Source organism: Leptinotarsa decemlineata, unplaced genomic scaffold (assembly GCF_025532065.1).
Source record: "Leptinotarsa decemlineata unplaced genomic scaffold, Ldec_3_MD MMD2_tig00004307_RagTag_RagTag, whole genome shotgun sequence".
Lineage (NCBI taxonomy): Eukaryota > Metazoa > Arthropoda > Insecta > Coleoptera > Chrysomelidae > Leptinotarsa > Leptinotarsa decemlineata.
Genome location: NW_027412606.1, coordinates 14,398,890 through 14,420,180, shown reverse-complemented (window position 1 = coordinate 14,420,180; position 21,291 = coordinate 14,398,890). Strand labels below are relative to the sequence as shown.

Below are 21,291 nucleotides of genomic sequence, written 5' to 3'. Positions count from 1 at the left end.
AACTATTATGTTGATAATAAAGTTTAACAATTTCAACTCGTTCAGGAATGGAAAAGTTATATTTAGAAGCCATGTTCATAATGTCAATATTCGTAGTAGAGGAATTATAACTATACCCTCCCATAAGAAAGAGATATTCAAACGTTCCTTCACGTACTGCACGGCAAATCTTCTGAATAAATTCCAGATCACTGACTTCACAAAATCGATGGAGTCATTGAAAAGAATAATAAAAGAGAGGCTATCTCAACATTAATATATTTAGTACTCAACTGGCAGTTTTCATAATATTCGAAATATAATAATCTTAGTCGATTACCATTTACTTAGATATATGCATTTTCCCTCTGGGCCTCAAAAGCACCTGATCTTGTATCAGAAAGCTGACAATAGGCCAATTAATCTGTATATCACAAAATATATGTATTATCATACTGGTCATGTAATTGTAAATTCGGATTAATAAACGTCTTATTATTTGAATTGAAGGGGTTATATATATGTGAGTACAATTTATTACCATTCATTCAAAGTAGAACTCATGTGAATGATATCTGATTCTTATTGCACAACAAATGTTTGAAATACAAACTGAGTAGAGAAAAGTATCTTCTGTATAATTCAGTGTTTATATAGAAGTATTTGTTTCGAAAGAATTATTTTCTTTCGTGTAATTCAATGTTTATATGAAAGTAGCTGTTTCAGGAGGACTTTCTTTCAGTTTGTATCTGAAAGTTACTTCTTTGCATGATCTACACATTCATGTATAGAGTTTCAAATTGATTACTTCCTTCCTTTCTTTGGAAGATTCTCTCATCCCTTTTTTTGTATCAGATGGAGTAGTAGAAAGCCAAAAACTTTCTTTCCCTAAAAAGTCTTATTATTATTATTATTATTATGAAATGTAATATTTTCCCTCGAGAAAGAAAACAACACCAAACTAATTAGAAATTGTATCTTTTTAATTTGACTACAAATAATCAGTTGAGAAAGGAAAAAAATATTTAAAATATTTATATGAACCAATGCGGAATGATCCTGAGATTCGAGAGTGAAGAGGGCATTATACCACCAACCATGGACTCCAATAATCAGAACAATCATCTCAACAGAGAGGTATGGATAGAGTCTACGGAGAGAGAAAATCATGATAGTTCATCCCTTTTTCCTCCTCTTTTCGGACGATATTTGACTCACCAGGAGCTGAAAATTCCACAACAAATATCGTCTTGCTCTGATGGTCGAGAAGAACTACATTAGGATTAATGGCTTGTATAATCCAATTTGTATAGAATACATTATTCTTTCTAGTGTGGCATCCACAAGCGGTATGAAGAACATGTTTGCTAATAGCAATAATTCGTAGAATCAATAACATCAATCCAGTGATTGAAATGGGGTTATTATACATGCAAAACTTTTTTCTAATTATATCTGATAACATCTATGGATTATCTATACTTTATCTCTTTGAACATATTGAACTAAAAGTTTCAAAACCAAACTCTTCGTATTTCAACAACTGACAAAATACATTTTTTTCAATGAGAAAGACTTACCTCCATAATTTTCCCAAAGTCTTGGAAAGTTCCGCATTGTGGAGTTGTGGATACTGATCGGCTAACTTTCTTCTAGCTGCTTGTGCCCACACCATGAATGCATTCATCGGCCTTTTAACGTGTAGTTTTCTTTTGTCTGACGCAGCTCTGTAAGAAAACGTATAGATGAAGCTTCATTGAACTTTTCCGACATATTTCATTCGATAAATGATACAATTTTCTGTCAAAAATATTCCTGTTCCATTTCAATGAACAAGATTTATTAAATGACACATACAGTGTATGCGATTTCAAACTGCAACACCCTGTTATTATAGAACCCATGAACCGAATTAGAAAAATGATAATTTGAATTAAGGTACTCTACGAGCTCTATCAAAATATGTTGACAGATATGAATTATTTTTATTTCCAAAGCTTACTATGACCTGTAAAATGAGTCGAACTTTCGAGACGTACTGTTAATTTTTTTATCGGAAAAGTGGATACTCCATTCGATATGGGCATTTTTCGAACATCTAGATTCCAAGTTTCAGCCCAATATATCATACAGGGTGTTAGTTATATGATGACAAATTTACAAATCCATGATTTTTTAACTGACCCTGTATGAAAATCTATGAACTTCACAGAAAAGATGAAGTAACCATTGAATGAATTAATACTTCGCATACTCAGATACGAAGTCACATAGGTTGTAATCGTTCCATGTTTTTGATTTCAGAAAAATTACCACCAACAGAAATAAATATAAATTAAATGATAAATGGAACAGTTTTTTCAGATATTGGCTTTCCAATAGATCCTCCTTCAAGCCCTATACATTTTTCATAACGTGGTCTGAAATTCCGGCGGATCTTTCTCAATTGGAATTGGCTTGTTGTTATTTCACCACACTTTTGCCTCATCATCTCCTTCAATTCGTTCAAATTTTGTGGTCTATTTCTATAAACACTTTCTTTGAAATATTCTCACAGAGTTCTAATAGAGTCAGGTCTGGTGATCGAGGGAACCAACAAATAAAACGACTGTTCCTTCCAATTCCTCTTCCTTGAAATTTTCCGTCAAGATATTGCCACACTGCAATCACATTGTGAATGGAGGCACTGTCTAGCTGAAATATAACATTTCTGCTTTCTTCACTGCTTAATTCTTCCATGAAATCCAAGAATTTTGTTGTCAAAAAATTATAAAATCCTCCACCGTTTAGTGTGTCTTCAAAAAACACTAGACCTATTATACTGTTTTTGAATATTCCTACCCAGACATTGATTTTTTGTGATTATTGTCTTTTTGCATCTATCATCCAGTGTGGATTACCTAGATTTCTGACTGGACTGGTAAATGTCGTCCCATCGGTGAAGAAAATATTGTCCAGAAAGTTATTATTATTCAAATATTCACTTTGGCAAAATAAACAGAATTCCAACCTTCGTTCCTCATCGCCTCTTTCTAACGTGTGCATGATTTTCGGTTTGAAGCAAATAACTTTATTTTCCTTTCAAACATATATGTATTTTAGATATACTAACGTGTAAATCTCCTGAAAATGGCGGTCGGTAGCCAGGCGGTTCGACGTGAGTGCTTTGTTCACTCACTCGAATTGACTGCCGTGTTGGTCGGTGATTCAAGCCCTAGTCTGAAAGACCGATTTTCACTTCCAACCGGTGTTAGGAGTCACACGTTAAAAAGTAAGACCTCGTTAATGCTTAGCTCGTACAAGTTTCAACTTCTGAGGGTTGTCGTTCGTAGGGGTGCGTCAGCTAGTTAACGGAAAAACAGATTTTTTTAAAACATGTGTTTCATTTACTCTCCCGGTTCTATTGAATAACGTATTGAACGTGGAGAGGTTGAGACAAATGTTTAAAAAGAAGCATATGAAGGGGTATTTACACAATTGTTGATTGAGTATTTATTATACCAAAAAATCAAACAATATGGATGAAACATTTTCAACTTTTGATTTTCGGTTGAATTAGGGACATCTATCTGTATGTGTTATGATGATAAAACTTCTTGTTTGAATATTTCATGGGTTTCTCATTTCAATAGCTACTTCAATTTTCCTTTGAAGTGTACAGTTTGTTATATATGGTCAGTCAAAAAATCATGAATTTGGTAATTTGTCATCATATAACTAACCCACTGTATGAGATATTTGGCTGTAACTTGGGGTTTGAAATATGCCCAAATCAAATAGCCTATCTACTTTTTCGATAAAAAAATGCCTAATGAACCTTCTCGAAATTTCGACCCATTGAGCAGGTCATAATAGGCTTCGAAAATGAGAATAATTCGTATTTGTCAACAGCTTTGAATAGAGCTCGTCGAGTTACTATAATTTAGATTATTATTTTTCAAAATTGGTTCATGGTTCCAAAATAACAGGGTTTTGCGGGTTGAAATCGCTCACACTGTAGGTACATACTAGCATGTACTAATATTCAAGATTTTTGTGAATGAACTGCAAAACGATGAATATAAAAATGTCAACAGTCGATTGCAGAAAGTTAAAACTTTGACATCTTTTCAAATGCCTCATTCGTTTTATTTACCAAACAAACTGAACCACTTCAAAAACGCCAACCGATAGGTGTGAATTTCGTGTTGAGGCTGTCAAGTAATGTAGAATAAACCAGAAATTGAAGCTAAGTGTATTAGTACACTATAGACTCTGAAAATCAATTTACTCAAACTGTTTTTCAATTGATGCTAACTAAAGTTCTTGCAGGATTGTAAATAGTGATGTTGAGTCATGGAAGTCAAATTAGCACAAATTTATGAAATTTAGAAATTGAAGGAGTATTTCTTTGTGAAGAATGAAGTAAGATGTTCTTTATACAATAAGAAATGATAGGAAGGAAATTTAAGGCTAAGGGATGTATTTTTTGTATATTAGGTGCTACGATATACATAATTATACATGATACTTTAGGTACGATTCTCACTTCTTCTGGTGGGACACCAAAATAAAGGCAGAACTGAATGATGCCCTTGGAACTTTTACTACAGTTGAAATATTATACACTCCTTGAGCTCACTGAAATGTACTCATATTGAATATTACGTGTCCAAAATTCATGATGCTAATAATCACATTGTTTCATTTTTGATAATTTTTTTGGTTTATAAGAAATTTAATAAACCAAATACGTACTGCTTTGTAAGTCAGTTTTTTTGTATAAATTATCGTCAACAATTTTTTGAAATAATGGCCTTTTATTTTATGTAACTAACATTTTTTCAGTACATGATTTTCATAATTCCTTAAATCCAACCATCATTCATATGAAACACAATCTAAATGCTCTTCCCGTGGCTTCACGCCCTAGCAATTAGATAATCACCAAAGTATAAGTGTAGTCTTGAAAGTTTATGAAAACTCACTTCAAATTTGTGCATTTGGATTGAACATTTTTTACTATTCTCTAATTTACTGAAAAATCCTTATCTTCAGTCTAATTAAAAAACACTACAGCCATTAATAGAGAAGGAACAATTCAAAATGAACTAACCTAGGGCATTATTCATTCTGAAAACCAGGGTTGCTAAATGTTCCGGATTTTGAGGGACAGTCCCTTAATTTATACTTTTGTCCCGCGTTCCGGTAAACTTTGATAAGAGACGGCAAACGGACAAATTTATTTGAAGGGACAAATTTATTTGATGAAACTAATTTTAAACACCAAATATTTGATGAATCGTCTGTCTGTCCACGCCACACCGCACCAGCGTGTAGTGTGTACAGCCTTTAGGGTGTAATGGCGCATGGTCTGGCGTCTGCTCTGCTGTCCAGGCTAATCATCAGTGTCAGCATTTTCAGCTGACAATAATAATGCCAATATCGGTAAAATACGATCTGCATACCTTCTCCAAGAGCAAAACAAAAACGTTTTAAAATGTGGTTGTTTAGCTCATGTGGTTAACAAAGCATTTCGTAAAGCTCTTGACACTTTGGACTTTGTAGAAAGTATCGTATTGAAAATATATTCTCATTTTTCACGGTCATCTGTTAGAAGGTCTGAACTCAAGTATTTTTTGAATTTTTTTACTTAGAATTTAAAGAAGTGTTGAAGCACATTCCTACACGATGGCTTAGCCTGGTTCCTGCTATTGATTGTCTAATTAAGACCTGTCCTGACTTGATGTCTTACTTTATCAGTCAAGTGTCTTAAAAGATTGTTGCTTTTAAATGAATAAAGCAATTTACGGAGCGCAGAAGGGCTATATATTGTTATTGTTTCTTGAAAATTACGACTTTGTTATTTTATCTCGAAATTTCGACTTTAATCTCGTAATTTCGAGTTTAAAGTCGAAATTTCGAGTTTAAAGTCGTAATTTCGAAATTACGGAATTAAAGTCGAAATTTCGAGATAAAAGTAGAAATTTTGAGATTAAAGTCGAAATTTCGAGATAAAAGTGGAAATTTCGAGATTCAAAGTCGTAATTTTCAAGAAACAAATAATGTGGCTCTTCTGCGCTTCCGTAGAAATTCGATGAAAACAAAAAAAAAGTTTTCGCGGTGAATTCAAGATGTTTTTGGAAACAGCAGTGAAATAATTGAAGAAATGGTTTGATTTCACTAATGCCAATCCCCTATTTATTTTAAGAACAATGGTCTTAAATCAAAATCTTCAATTCAATGACTTGACCTCTATCGTCGAATAGTTGGAGCTTGATGATAGGGTATATCTAGACGATTTATACGACGAATTTTGCCAGTACACTGCATCAACATCCTTGTAGCGGAAAAGAAAATGAGCGTGGGAATACTATTTCAAAAGAGTCCCGAGCTGCCAAATATGAAAAAAATAGTCAGTGCAGTAACTTCAAGCAGTAAATACATTTTTCTGAAGAAATACACGATGATTAATTTGCAATGGAATTAATCTGTAAGGAAGATTTTTTTCGAAAGAAGAAGAAGCTATTGATCTAAATTAATAATTTAAGAAACTACGTTGATTGATATAAATTTCAAATAAATATTTCATCTTTCACAAAAATAATATTTTATAAAACCTTCAAAACCAAAGAAATATATGTTAAGTAGGCCACTATGTCATTTGTACCCCCGGTCTTCAATAGACTTGAGCACCGTAAACACGTCCCTTATTCTTATCATCACAATTTGGGAACCCTGCTGAAAACTTCTCATATAATGTCCTAGGAATACAATGTTTATACCCATATTTACAATCATGTCCTCTTTCTGCTATGTGTTGCATCATATATATTTTCACCATTCATTTTGAGAAGCACTCGTTTCTTCCTAAATCACGTCAATTTTTTTTTTCGTTTCCTTCAGTTGTATTCAAAATACTCTGATGGGTAACGAAATTTTAAAATTTCCAATTTCCTATAAAATTAGGCAACAAATTTGTAATAACGCTATGATACTCTAAAAGATAAGGACAAAACGACTAGGAACATTAATGACATCTTTGGAACCAATTGTCACCCGTGGAACTCATCAAACTCATTTGTTTACACTCTACCCACACGCGCGAGTAATAAAATACACATCTGAACAATCGGACGATAAAATGCTGAAAAATATGGTTTTCATTGTCGGCAAAAAGTGAGCACGCGAGAAAGAAGTGTACCAACAAACGTCAGCTTTTGAAAAGACTCTTTGTTTGGTCACATAGTGGCTAAAAACATGCCAACACAGCACGACGATGATAGAGACAGAAATTATTGCTTATCCATGAACGTCAGTAATTCGGAGATATAGAAAGATACACAAATTTCATCAAAAAATTTCAGAAGTATTGTTCGTTTGTAAAAGGTCCGGTAGAGTCAACTTTTATCTGATTTATCAGATCTTTTATCTGATGGTTAGTGAATACACGATGCACAATGCACAATTCCTCCCATTCGCATCTATCGCCATTTGGAAAAATCCGTAAAAAAATCGGCACTTTCTCTGTACTTTCATTTGTATCCTATTTTTTGGTATTTCAGCTAGAGAAGAGCTAATATTTCACAATTCATTCCTGAAATTTTTTCTAGGACCATTGTGTGTAGATATTCACATTCAAAAAAATTAAAAATCGCACCATGCTGGAATTTGGCAAACTGTTAACTTTGGCAGGCTTCACTTCAATTATAGACTTTTTAGGGAAGCAATATTCAAAACGCATATACTTTCTAACAAAAAAATAATAAAAAAGGGAATATTATTCTCTTGCTATCATGACGCTGCGAAATCACTACTTCACAATTTTTCTTGAATTTGTGTATATCTATCTTCTTCTATCTCTCCTACAAGTACAATTATAAGGGCTGTATCTTGTTCACTTCTGCACACATTATCGCCCTGCGACATCACTTCAAACGTTTTGGGTTTGGAAAGCCTGAATACAGAAAATTCCATCATTGCTGGAGCAGAGGGAAAAGTTTGGGGACCCAGCTGCTACTCCCCAAGGAATTTCAGAAGCAGGATAGAAAGATCCTGTATGGTGGCAGTAGACAACAGTCGTTTTTGCTCCCTCAGTTACTGAAAATTCAAAACCAGTAACACCAAGCTCAATCTGACTAAAGTGCCTTCAGTCGCTGACTCAGCATTAACTTCCCAAGGACATTCCACCAGATTATGGAATCGATGGGGATTGTGTGAGAAAACTTGAAGTCTGAGGGCTGGGGTACCATCAAAATGATTAAAGACGCTGCTCTCCAAAATTCTCTCATTGCTATCTCGTGCAGATGCATAACTGGATGCATGGTGGCGTGTGTCTATAAAAAGTCGGACCTCAATTTTTTGCCCTTTGCAAATTATGTGCTGACCAAGAATTTGATTACAGAAATGAGATCATCTTCGATAATGAAGATCTAGATTCAGAGTTGCTATTTGACGAAAATTAAAACGCCGAATTCATCAACTCACCTCATACGAAACATGTCAAGTGAATACAAATTTGTTTCCTTTCAGTTCTTATCTCAATGACTACATATTTTTTGCATGACTTCTTTCAACTCTTGTTCTTACTTTGTTCAAATAAAAACATTTCGAAAATATATCTTCTGCATTAATAGTTCTGTAACAAGTATGAGAAATTCGAATAGGATTGTTATTCACTTCAAATTCAAGCCAAACTGGTAGTGATTTTCAAATTACCGTCATAATAGCAAAAAATAGCAATGTTTACTATTAATCTCTTCCTGTATCAGGTTGGTGAAAAGATAGATGTTATGTTAGCAGGTTGATTTCCTACAAGTATTATTCCAGTAGTTGTTTTCATAAAATAGGCTATAACTGAAATCCTAAAGTTAGTACTTTGACAAATTTCCGGAAATGCGATTTATTTTAACTGCATATCTTTCATTCCTGGAAAACATTTCAGGAACACAAACTGTAGAAAATTTTATTCTCTACAACATTGAGTAGAGAACCTTTTTCTATAGCTAAAATTTACCCGAAAGAAGTAATAACTGAAAGGCTGAAGAGAGTGCCAATTTTTTAGTTTTTTCCAGATGACGGCGTGCGCGGTGGCTGGAAATTATGCATTTTGCACTAACTGATTATTTTAGATATGAAAGATTCAGAACTAACGGACTCACAGACCAATTTCAGGGTATTATCAGTCTGTAGGTTATCTGCTCGACTGATTTCAGCCTGATCCTGCTGCTGGATGGAAAAAAATCAACTGAGAAAGCCGAAAAGTTGTTGTTTTCTGGCAGGCATTAAAAATTTGTTTTTTCGTTAACTAGCTATCGCCCCCTACGGAAGACAACTCTGAGAAGTCGAAACTTCTGCGAACTGAAGATTGCCGAGGTTTTACCTTTCAACGCGCGATTCCAAGAACCTTCACTGTGGTAACACTGCTAGAGGTGTTTCGTAATTTTATTTTGGAATATAAATTTCCTCAACACATCTGCAGGATGAACGAGAAGCATCTACAAGGCTATCCTGTGTGAGGTAACTTGCATAATGTCTGTCGAATACAATTCAAAGCCTTTCGTGGTATCAGCCAGGAAAGTAATTGTTTCTAGCAGGCATTTACCAGATCCAACTGTGTAGAACGTTGGAAGAGGTGAAACTTTCAAAATTTGATGTGTAATTACTTATTTTTTCAGAATGGGTAATGCAGAATTGACTGACTAAACAAGTATCATGGAAAATAGTTGCGTATGAAAATATCTTCCTCCAGTGTGAGAGATTTCAAAAATACTCACTAGAGACATTTCTAAAAATTCTTATGTTTGTAAAGAGAGAAATTCAATTTTTTCATGATGAAACGCTCACATTACTCAACTATTTCTTGGACAAGTTACCTAATGAAAATATTTTGTTTAACACCTTCTTTGGGTTTCAACTAGAACAAAGTGGTGAAGTTTTCGTTTGCGTACGCAATCTTCTAAAATTAAAAGTGTTTGAAAGTCCCGCAGCTAACAAAAAATTTTAAGTGTGTTAATTAAGGTAGCGCTGTTAATTAGTCGTTACCGACGGGACCTTTTATGTTCAAGTGAATAAGAAAAGATTTGTAACAGACTAACGAACAGTTCTATTTAATTACTACAACTGTGTCGATTACAGACTTCATTTTACAGGATGATCAATAGAAAATTAAACAATGGTATATATCATATGACATTCATTCTTTCCTACGATATTATAATTGGAGGTTTATTCCATTTGAGTAGAAGGCTCCCGAGTGCCATTAACTAGTTAATATTTCATTTCTGTTCATTACGGTTCAAAGAAAAAAGAAATATTTTTTGCATGAAATAGCCAACTAACAGGCAATAATATTTTGAAATACAGAAATATACTTCAAAAGTTTTGAACATTTTTTTCAAATGTTAGCCAGGAATATGTCACTTTCTGCATGTCACCATGTAACTTTCTGATAGTAGTAGTACAATTCATTTAATATGAAAATAATTTTCTCCCGTCAATAATTCAATGAGTAATAGAAAAGTTTTTGCAAATGAAGTTATTTCGAGTTGGAACCATTCTGTCAAACACCAACTCTCCAACCGGACAAAATGCATATCCCAGTTGAATAATTCTTCATTTTAAAGCTTGTCACATTCGACAACTTTTTGTCATTTAAATTGGGTACAGTTCTCAGTGCGGTTATAGTTTTAGAGATAATGAAAAACAGTCTTTCCTAGCAAGTGGCAGATACAAAGACAAGGAAGAATATCAATTGAAAATATTTCTTTATTTTTTTAAATCAAGAGTTGATCACTTTGAAATATGTTTTCACAACATTTGTTTGAAAAGGCCGTTCTTTTCCAGAGAATGATAAAACCTATTGTTGACGTTCACCAGCTCTTTAAGATGTCTCCAACAACTACAGTAGTTATTCAACTAAATTTCCTTGGTTAATGAGGAAATAATCAGTGGTCATTCCACTGAAGATTTGGATAGAGTTCATTCAATTATTTTCTAACAAAAGCTTCAGAGCTGATGACGAAAAGATATTTTGGCAATCTATAATGACTTGGTGAATGTGATCATTTCATTACTTCGCAATATATATTACTATATATATTACTATATATACATGGTATATAAATGGAGAAGGTATAGTTCAGATTCAGAGGCGTGTCTCTCATCAAGGCGTATTTATTTAATCGTTGCCAAACAGTGAACTTTGATAATTCAACATCTAAATATAAGCTTGTTAAACATGGGGTGCCCGAAGGTTTAGTATTGAATCCATTAATATTCATTATATATAAATGATGTTTTTAACTCAATGCAGCTCTACAAATCAATTTTTTTTTGCTGACGATACCACGATTCTCCTGTCAGGCAAAGACAGCGCTGATCTGTCAAGGATAACTTATGAAGTAAATAGTCAAGCAGAACACAGGATCACGAAAATAATTTTGAATTAAATACAGGTAGAATAAAAAATTTGCATTTTTTGCGCCTACTGTAAATGAAGATGTCCAGAATGTTTATTGGGTATAACTTTGGACAATAGCTTAACTTGGAGCTGTCACACCTATTTTGAGAAGTAAATTATGTTCATTTTCATTTCACGTCACAACCTACACACAACCTACTTTTCTCAATTCCACTCCTTCACCAGTTTCCCTGGGAAAATTTTATAGGGGTTACGAATATTTTCAGAATCCAAAAGAGAGTTTTATGAATCATTACGCACTCCAATTATAGATATCATAGCAGAATATAAAGCTCTCAGTCAATCCAAATTTTAAAAAAATGTGAAAAAATAATCTTCTGAGAAACTTTTTCTACTTTATCAGTGAATAGATAGAACATACCTTCATAACGTACATTTGATAATGGTGTCTGAGTTTTTGTAATTGATATTTTTTCTCCAGATATTGATTAGATATTTTTTCTTACTGTAGTTTTTATATGATATACTTTGAAGAGTTTGTGTTGTCAGAAATTCATTACATCCGATCTTTTAAATGTCTTGCTACAAACATACAATTTTCTAGTGATACAATAGAGGAGGCCAATTCAGCACGTTCGACAAGAACTTCGCGGTTGAAGTCTTGAACTAGGAAAATATTTCCGGAAACACATTGGACATCTTTATAAAGGGGCCTTCTGAGAAGAGACTTGAAAAACTGCTTCATCAGAGCAGAGATTGGATCAGAATAATCACAGGGCTACTCATTGGACGTTGTCCATTGAGAGGACAAAGGGTATACACAACGGAGACCTCAACTGAATCAATTATATTCTTGAAAAATTTGCCTTAAATGGTATATTGTCATCGGTATGTTCGTCATCAGTTTATGGAATGAACTCTTGAACAAAAATAGTGTCTCTTGAGACGCAAAGTGTTTATTAGATTCGTTGTAGGTAAGAAACCAATTCTACCTATCAAGACATGATCACACATAGATCACATTTATTGCTAGAGAAATAGATAATTGGAATGTATTCCTAGCAGTAGAATTTGTATTGAAACCAAACAAATCTATTTGACAGTAATTTTATCAATAAACTATATTTTATGAAACAACATGTAAACTTTAACCTAACCTAACCCGTCTGTGTAGAAAAAGTAAATACCCGCAAATTCCCCTCCAGTCTCTCGATTTCGGATTGACTAACAACATAGTTATAGTATGTGTTATATCACCTCATGAAATACGAAGTAGTAACAATTCGAAGTAATAAAAATATTCCGTTTTTATTGAAAGACCAGAAGATTTTTAGATTATTTTCTACGAGGTTACTTGAATTTTTCTCTTTTGAAGAATATTCACATACCCAAATATAATATAGCTGATGAATAAATGAAAGTATATGAACACCTTCATAGTTTTTTTATTTTCCTTATATTTTCTCACTACAAGTAAGATGTAGAAGTAGTTTTTGAATTTTTTTTTATACTTTAGATCGAAATCTCTTGTAATTTCGCCCTTGTCTCAGCCGATTAGGAAGGAACTTGCCGCAGGAGAACTAACCAAATACTTAATATCGTGTGTGAAATTCAAACACCTCATTTCCTCTCCGGCTATTATTGCCGCGTTTGGGAATCTACCTGCAATATCTCATGTTTCTTGTTTAGGTTATTACACTGAAGATAGTCGTTTGTTTGAATTTATGCAGAAAATAAATAAACAGAATACTAAACACAACCAAATATTTATTGTGGCAAGTGCAATCTAAACACGGTTTCGAGATACAATTGTTATAAATATAGATCTGTGTGAAATTGAATATTGCGTTGCACAGTGAGCCGACCAAGGAGTTACATTTGGAAACTTCGGAAAAATGATAGATATGACATTACTATATCTACTTTTTACCGAGTCATTTCTGTAATGCGCAATCGTCTATGTTTAATAACCGTGAGAACCCGGTTCCATTGTGCACGAAATCTAAGGAAAGTTCGAAACACGATGTTAATCTGAAAGTGGATTAATGCACCAATGACAAGTTATAGATAGCAAATTCAAAGTCTTAAGAAGTATGTTTATATTTATTACAAGAAACTAAAAACTGACGGCTCGTGCTCGCCATCGATTTACATATTTGAATCCTCAGCTTGATAGACCTGATAAGAAATTATTATTCGTAAGATTATCGAATATCAAATCCAAAGGGTAACGATAAAAAATACAAAATGGGATAGGTACTTGTTTCAATTCAGTTTCTAAACGAAAACTTGATCTTTCTATGAAGTCGAGAAAACCTCATTCAGTTATTTCTTGAATAAACCTCATCAATAAGATACTTTTAGTTATAATCTTGTTCAATTCCTTGAGAAAAACGCTTTTTTGAAATTCTTTCAATTCATGAAATTTCACGCGTATTTATTTCTTCAGTTATAAAGAGAATTTTGCTCGTTACTTTTCAACTGACCTATGAACAATATCACAATCTCACAATATTACATTCATGACGAGTAGAATTATTCATATCGTGAAAAGATTATCACGGAATGGATGGAAAGTGATTTTGTTGCATTGAAGAGTCAATGTAAAAAACACTGCTCTAAAAAGTTTCTGTTTTCAGAAAAAAAATTGCTTCGCAAATTAACAATGTGGTAGTATTGTGCATACCATTGTACCAAATTGTAATGTAAGTCACCGATATGTGCTTGAACAAGTTTTACGAAACTGTTTCAGTTACAAATAAAAAAGAAATAGTTCCAGATTACTAAATAAAGCAGCTCAAATTGAAGTTTTGAGAACATTTGCTGCAGAGCCACGATCTCCTTACGATCAGTATCAGAACAGACGGAAATGTCACGCGAGACTGTAAGAAAAGCATTGAAAATGCATAAATTTCATTCTTATAAAATGCAGATTTCTCAAGAGCTCCACAAGGATGATTATGATAGAAAAATAGAGTTTTGTGAAATTATGTCTCATCAAGTCAATATCATCCCTAATCTTCTGTTAAACATCTGTTTCAGCAATGAGTGTTGATTTTTAAAGAATCGCAAAATTTAGACAAAATTGGCGCTACTGGAGTGACGAAAACCCTCATACTTATTGGGAAGGGCATACACAACACCCACGGCTGGTATTCTTGAAAATGACATTATTGGTCCATTATTTCTGGAAGAAAACTTGACTGACAGTCTTGAAAAGACTATCGATCCTTTATAACTCACGAGTTAGAAACTAAAATGGATGCAGATGGTAAAGAACTTTTGCAGGAGGATCCGTTACAGTTAAATGGCCTTACAGATCACCGGATTTAACACTCTCAGGTTTCTTCAGTGGGGGCATCTTGGATCCGTTGTTTATAAAATACAACCATTGAAGAACTTAAAGGACGAATTACAGGAGCATGCCAGTCAATTTATATTGAGATTTTTCGTAATGTTAGAGGGGATTTCGAAAACAGACTTTATTACTGTTTAGAGCAAAGTGGACGGCATTTCGAACAGTTTATAAGATAAGCGGAAATGGATTTTATGTTTGAAATGTCTCGCATTTTAAATTTTATTTTGTAAAAGAACAATAATAACTAACAAATGAAAAATTCCACGCGTAATACTTTTATTCCTGTCATTAAAGGGTTGGAACAATGTCACCTACTCTTCTAAGCATTTGTATTGAAAAGAGTCAATACAATAATGCATTTCAGAACAGGCAAATTCAAATTACATGTGTAGGTTTTTCGGAAAATGCTCATCAAAAAATAATAGGTCAGGGTTCCATTGGAAGCAGAATTGAACGCCAATCAAAAAGATGTGTCACTTGACCCCCCTTCCCTTTTAAAATTTTAGAGGTAACATCTACCCCTCCTAGAGAGTTGAACCATGAGGGCTACTAATAGTCCTTGAAAGTGTCCCCCTTGACGATGAAATTCACCTGTTTTTTACATTCCTCATATCGTTAACTGGAAGGATATATTTACTGGAAATAAGATATTAAGGGTGAGAAGTTTTCAAATTGATACCCTGTATATAAAAGCTGCAGATAGAGACCGAAGAGAAATTTCGTTTGGTGGTCGATATCAGAGCTTGTTTTTGCAACAGAGCCCCGCTAGGAGCCTCATTTTTCACTGATTTTCGTAGCTTGAGTCTTCCGTCGATCCCATAAAATACGTTTTTGTGAAGGAAGATATTTATCCATGCTTACTTATACTCATGCTTGTTAAAAAAAAAAAAGAGCTGAACAAAGCATTCATAGTTCAGCCTATCAGAATCATTGGTGGGATTTAGGATTGGATCGCGAATGATTTATTTTTGGACCCTGGTTTTAACTAATGATTTTTTTATACAAATATGTGACAATTACTGAAAATTTTCAATAGATTATGAGAAAACTAATAATTATTTTCGGCGCACACGCCAAATGATTGACGTCATTGGCAATTTTTTAATAATTTGATTAACATATCACACTGTTAGGAGTTTCGAAATAAAATACATCTCATTTCACTTGCTGATAATTTTGGTGAAATAATTTTGAAAGGTTAAACAGTTTCTGAGTTAATACGTTACAAAAAAATTAACAAACGAATTTTGTCTCTTCATAATATCAGTTTAGACTGTGGAACTGCCCGACCTATCCACCTGTTAGAGACAACCAGATCTAAATATTCCCAGTCGATAAGAATTACTGGGCTATTTATTACACCATCGTATCATACATTAGCCATATTTGATTTCTCAAAATTAGTGGAATATAGCAGAATACATATTTTGCGAAATATCCACCTCAAATATTCCGTAGGTTCTGGCAAATGCCTACCAAACAGTTACTTCTCCGGCGAATACCACGCTGGACATTGAACATATGACATACAACATGCATTCATGCAAGATACCTCACAGAGGTTAATCCCGTAGATATTTCTCGTTCCTCCAGCAACAGAACCATGTTTAAACAGATTTTAAACAGATTTTTTCGTCTAACAAAAAGATTGTTAACGTGAAATCAAAATACATTAGAGGACTGTATCAAGGAGAGATACATTCTGCTGGTCATGCTGTTGGATGAACGAGAAATATCTGCAGGACTAACCTGTGTGAGGAATCTTTCATAAATGTCTGGGCGACATTTCATTTCGAAATATTTATTTTCTCATATGTATGTATCTCTCTTCAATACAGTATTCAAACTGAAATATTTTCAAGCAAAACAAAATTCTTTTCATTGAAACTGGTGTCACGGTTGATCGTCTTGTTTACCAGGTGAAGGGTCCGATAATATTGTCCCAGACACTAACAGAAAACTGTTGTTGATGATGGATTTCTACAATATCCTGTGAATTTCGGAAAAAGTTGTCTTCCAAACTGTGGGTTATTCTCTAAAGATACTGATTAAAGATAATTTGCATCGGAAAGAGTCACTGGGAAGCAGTGCTTGCATACTCTTTGAACATGGTGAGGATCAAAATGATTATTCATTAAGATCCTCCAAATAACTTCGTGACTAACATTTAGATTTTGATCAATCTTTTTTTATACTAGTTTCTGGATACTCTCCCATTTCATTCTTCGGCTTGTGGAATTCTAATAATTATATCTTTCCAGTTCCGCCTTGACAAAAATACATAAATACACTCATCTTCAAGAACCTTACAAAGTGCATTGAGCATAAGCTGAGAATTCGTGACAATCGACATATTTCATAAAATTAATATTGTAACATACAAAATCTACTAGTTTATAATTATCTTACTATGAATACACTGACTTGTTACTTGATGAAAATTAATAACAATATTCAAGATGCGTTTCACTACACGTACCTGTAGCAGGTACCAGTTGGACTGGTACGAGTCCGACTGATAAAAGTACCGTCTAGTATTCATCAGAAGTTAGTGAAAAATTTGACGCATATATTCAATATGTTTGCCAAAAAAACGAATCAATAAGCAAATGTCATAACAAGGTTTTCATGGCAATCTTGTTTCTCATAATGTGAGTAAAAGGAAATTGAAAAATATTCACCATTTTCAGAACAAAGAAAACTAGATCGTATACTTATTGTACATATATTAATTTTAAGTAGAATTGTTATTTGTGATTATTTTTCATTGTGACATAGAGATATAAATACATTTTTGTTGTTGTTTGAACATTTAATCTACGTAGCACCAAAGATCTTCTAAATGGGAATAAACTATGAAAATCGAATAGAAAACATAAAAAATGTTTCCACATGAGAAATTGTTTTTTTTTTCGGAAAGTAATCAGTGAAGTAGTAAAGGAAAAGTTGAAAGTGCAAGGTACAGGACCATGGATGATTTCGAGAAAAAAACTCCTTTAATAATATTCACATGGCATTCAAGAACACTCTTCAAATATGATGGTTGTAAGCATAGGAACCGCGCGTTAGCGGGGTTCGCGCGGTTCCTATGCTTACCAGCGGAAGCTGGTACGCTGCTAATTTTGAAAAAAATCGTTTATTTTCAAGAATTGTGTAAAACATATTCACCCTTCTCTTTAAAACTATCTATTTTTCGGAATATCCAAAGAAAATATTTTTATTCTGAAGAAAAGTCATTGGAGACGTTTTCAAAATGAATCGAACCAAAGAAAAACTGCAAGTTTGTTCCAAATCTGAATGCGGAGTCACATTTTGCCTCGGAATCTTTAAGATGAGTATCTGTATAATTATTTATCTCATTTTTTAATAGGCAAAATTATCAAATATGATAATTAAGGTACTTACTGATAAATAGAACATTTTTCTTTACCCAGTAACTACTAGGGTGAACTGAAAAGTTTACCCTTTCTGCACCCATATGAAGTTCTCTATAACAATTTTTATTTTCTTTTACCGATTGTGGAAAGTAAAGAAACCCAAAAAAGGTTGATGAAACAATATTTTTATATTTTTCAAATATTTCCTGACCTATACTAAATCCTTAAAAAAAAAATATAAAATTTTGTTGTATTACTTTTTTTGAAGAATTTCTAGAAACTTTCCATATACGATAATGTTTTTGAGATAATGCGAAAACTAAATGGAAAAATAGGGTAATAAAAATGGTATACAGTGTCATCCCCATAGTATACACCATATGGGAAACATTTGAATTGAAGAGGTTATATTTTTAGGAGTGATTAATTTTTGAGAAAGTTTTTGGCTTTCTACTACTCCATCTTGATACAAAAAAAAAAATGAGGGAATCTTCCAAAGAAAGGAAGTAATCGATTTGAAAATAAGTAACTCTATACATGGATGTGTAGATCTCGAACATCCTTTTTTTGTATCAAGATGGAGTACCTAGTAGAAAGCCAAAAATTTTCTTTCCCAAAAATTAATCACTTCTAAAAATATAACCCCTTCAATTCAAATAAGATTCCTCTTGGCTGGGATTAAATCAAATAGGTGAATGAATGTCATTACGATGTCATCGATGACATAAGCAGATCAAGCTTATTCCGTGACATTCAAAATCGTAATTCATGAATGAATTGTGTGTATTTTCTATAATGTTATCCAATTTGGTACTGAAGAGCCTAAGGGCAAGTGTCTTAAGGCGAAACATCGATGTATACCAGTGAGGATGACAGTGTTCCATGTAAGTGCAATTTGTTACCATTCATTTAAAGTAGAACTCATGTGAATGATACCTGATTGTTATTCCACAACGAATGTTTGAAATACAAACTGAGTAGAGAAGAGTATCTTCTGTATAATTCAGTGTTCATATATAGAAGTATGTGTTTAGAAAGATTTTTTTCCGTGTAATTCGATGTTTATATGAAAGTAGCTGTTTTAGGAAGACTTTCTTTCAGTTTGTGTCTGAAAGTTACTTCTTTGTATGGTCTACACATCCATGTATAGAGTCACTTATTTTCAAATTGATTACTTAATTTCTTTGGAAGATTTCCTCATCTTTTTTTGTGTATCAAGATGGAGTAGTAGAAAGCCAAAAACTTTCTTTCCCAAAAATGGGAAACATACACTTATAAAGGGTTTTTCGACAAAATGTTATTCCTGATAAAAGTTTGTACATCTCTTAAAACGAAACATGCACTAACAAAATACAATAAAATTGGTACACGTAATATACCTACTAGAAGCCTTCAAATATTTGATTCTGAGACAAGAATGAAGTACTCTTATTTTGAAAAATTTCGAAAAATGTTATTTAGAAAAGTTATTCAGCATTAAAAAATACATCTAGATTTGAAGTCATGGGCATCTAAGTTTCACTTTTTCATCCTTTTTTTTGAATGGGTAAAATAATTCTCCAAATCAGAAAGTCAATGAGTTTGTTCCAAAATACCTATGATATTTTGATGTTTTGTGATTTAATAATATTGAATATTAAATTCTTGTTGCACCAAAAACTTTGAAAATTATTTTACTCTTCAAAAAAATTGACCGTGGTTAACACCATAGTTGTGTGATTTGTAATATGCAGGTTTTCAATATGAACCATCTTATACAGGATGCTGTCTATTTATCGTTTAAGCAAATTTTTTTTTCGTAATCCCCATTTTCAAAAAATGGGTAAAAAATGAAACTTCACTTAGATGACCATGACTTCAAATCTAGATGTATTTTTTAATGCTGAACAACTTTTCTAAATAAACTTTATCGAGATTTTTCAAAATAAGAGTACTTTACTGTTGTACTGTTTCCCTGTATTTTGTTGGTTTCTTGTTGTTTTAGGAGATGCACAAACTTCCATCAGGAATAACTTTTTGTCGAAAAACCCTTAATGAATAAGTTCCCCATATGATGCATACTTTGCGGATGACACTATATAAACTTTTCGATATTTTCGGTCAGTCAGAAAATAGCTCGTCAAATAAAATATTAAGATATTGAAGAAAAATGGTAACACATATATAGAATGACTTCAACAGAACACTATCTGATGATTTCGATAGAAGGTACTTTTCGCAATAATACAAAAATATACTGTTGAAAAAAACTCACTTTGAAGCAATGGGCACCAGGGTCCAATCGTACCCCTGCAACACTTTGGTCACGGCATCATTGATCTCACTTTTATCTAAATCTTCGCCTGTCGCATCACCGACACTTTTCTTCGTCGCCGACGCCTGCTGCTCCTGCAAAACGGTGGCGGCACTCGCCGCGACGCTGGCCGCCGTCGAAGCCGAGATCGACACGGACGCTGAACTCGAAATCGAAATGGACATCATTCTCAAATAAAAAACAACTGAAGTCTATGAATGGATCCGCCAAGAACAATGATATCACGCTCTACTACGGTACAAATCAAAGAGTGCTTTGAAAAGCTCTGATGCTGTTTCATATATTACGCGGGAGGATGTTGGTTTCGACTCAAGATGTTTCCTGTCTCCGTCAGCGTGGTGGCAAAGGAACGAGAGCGCTAATCGAATTGTTAAGTCGTGTAAGAGAGATCGGACCAATAGAGACGAAGGTATGTGAGTTGAGTCCGCCTTTGACTTATGATTGGCGTGATTCCGCAGAGATCTGATTATTCTATTTTCAGTTTTGAAGTTTTCTACAATCGAAGAGTTGCTTAGAAAAATTGACGATTTTGTGTAATTTGTTCCATAGGCTTCATACTTCAGGTTCAGAAAAACTGGTGGAAAAAATAAATTCATAATGTACCTACCTATAGATACCTAAGTCTTCAAGGATCAGAAGTAAAAATATTTCCTAATCTGTTTTGAGTTTTCCACTCAGTACCGTCTTTCGAAGTGAACTCAAAAGTTTTCAAAAAAAGCGGTGGCAAAAAAATCAGATTTCCCAAGCATCCAAAGAAAAGTAGGTGTTGGTAGGTATATATTTGTTATCAATTATATCATATTCAGTAGGCAAAATTCATTAATAAAAGTTATTGACTAATTACACTTTTTCCTGAGTAATA

At 33.4% G+C, this 21,291-nt stretch overlaps 1 protein-coding gene across 1 annotated transcript in view; it reads right to left on the bottom strand.

Annotated features, from left to right (window-relative positions):
- LOC111511771 (uncharacterized) overlaps positions 1-20,705 on the bottom strand; it is a 67,449-nt gene extending 46,744 nt beyond the window's left edge. Inside the window, exons 1-2 of the mRNA XM_023167796.2 lie at positions 20,370-20,705; positions 1,560-1,706 (exon numbers count right to left, since the gene is read on the bottom strand). Of these exons, the coding sequence (XP_023023564.2) occupies positions 1,560-1,706; positions 20,370-20,596 (374 nt within the window). The 5' untranslated portion in view covers positions 20,597-20,705. The remainder of the gene's footprint in view (positions 1-1,559; positions 1,707-20,369) is intronic.
- Between the last annotated feature and the right edge of the window lie 586 nt (positions 20,706-21,291).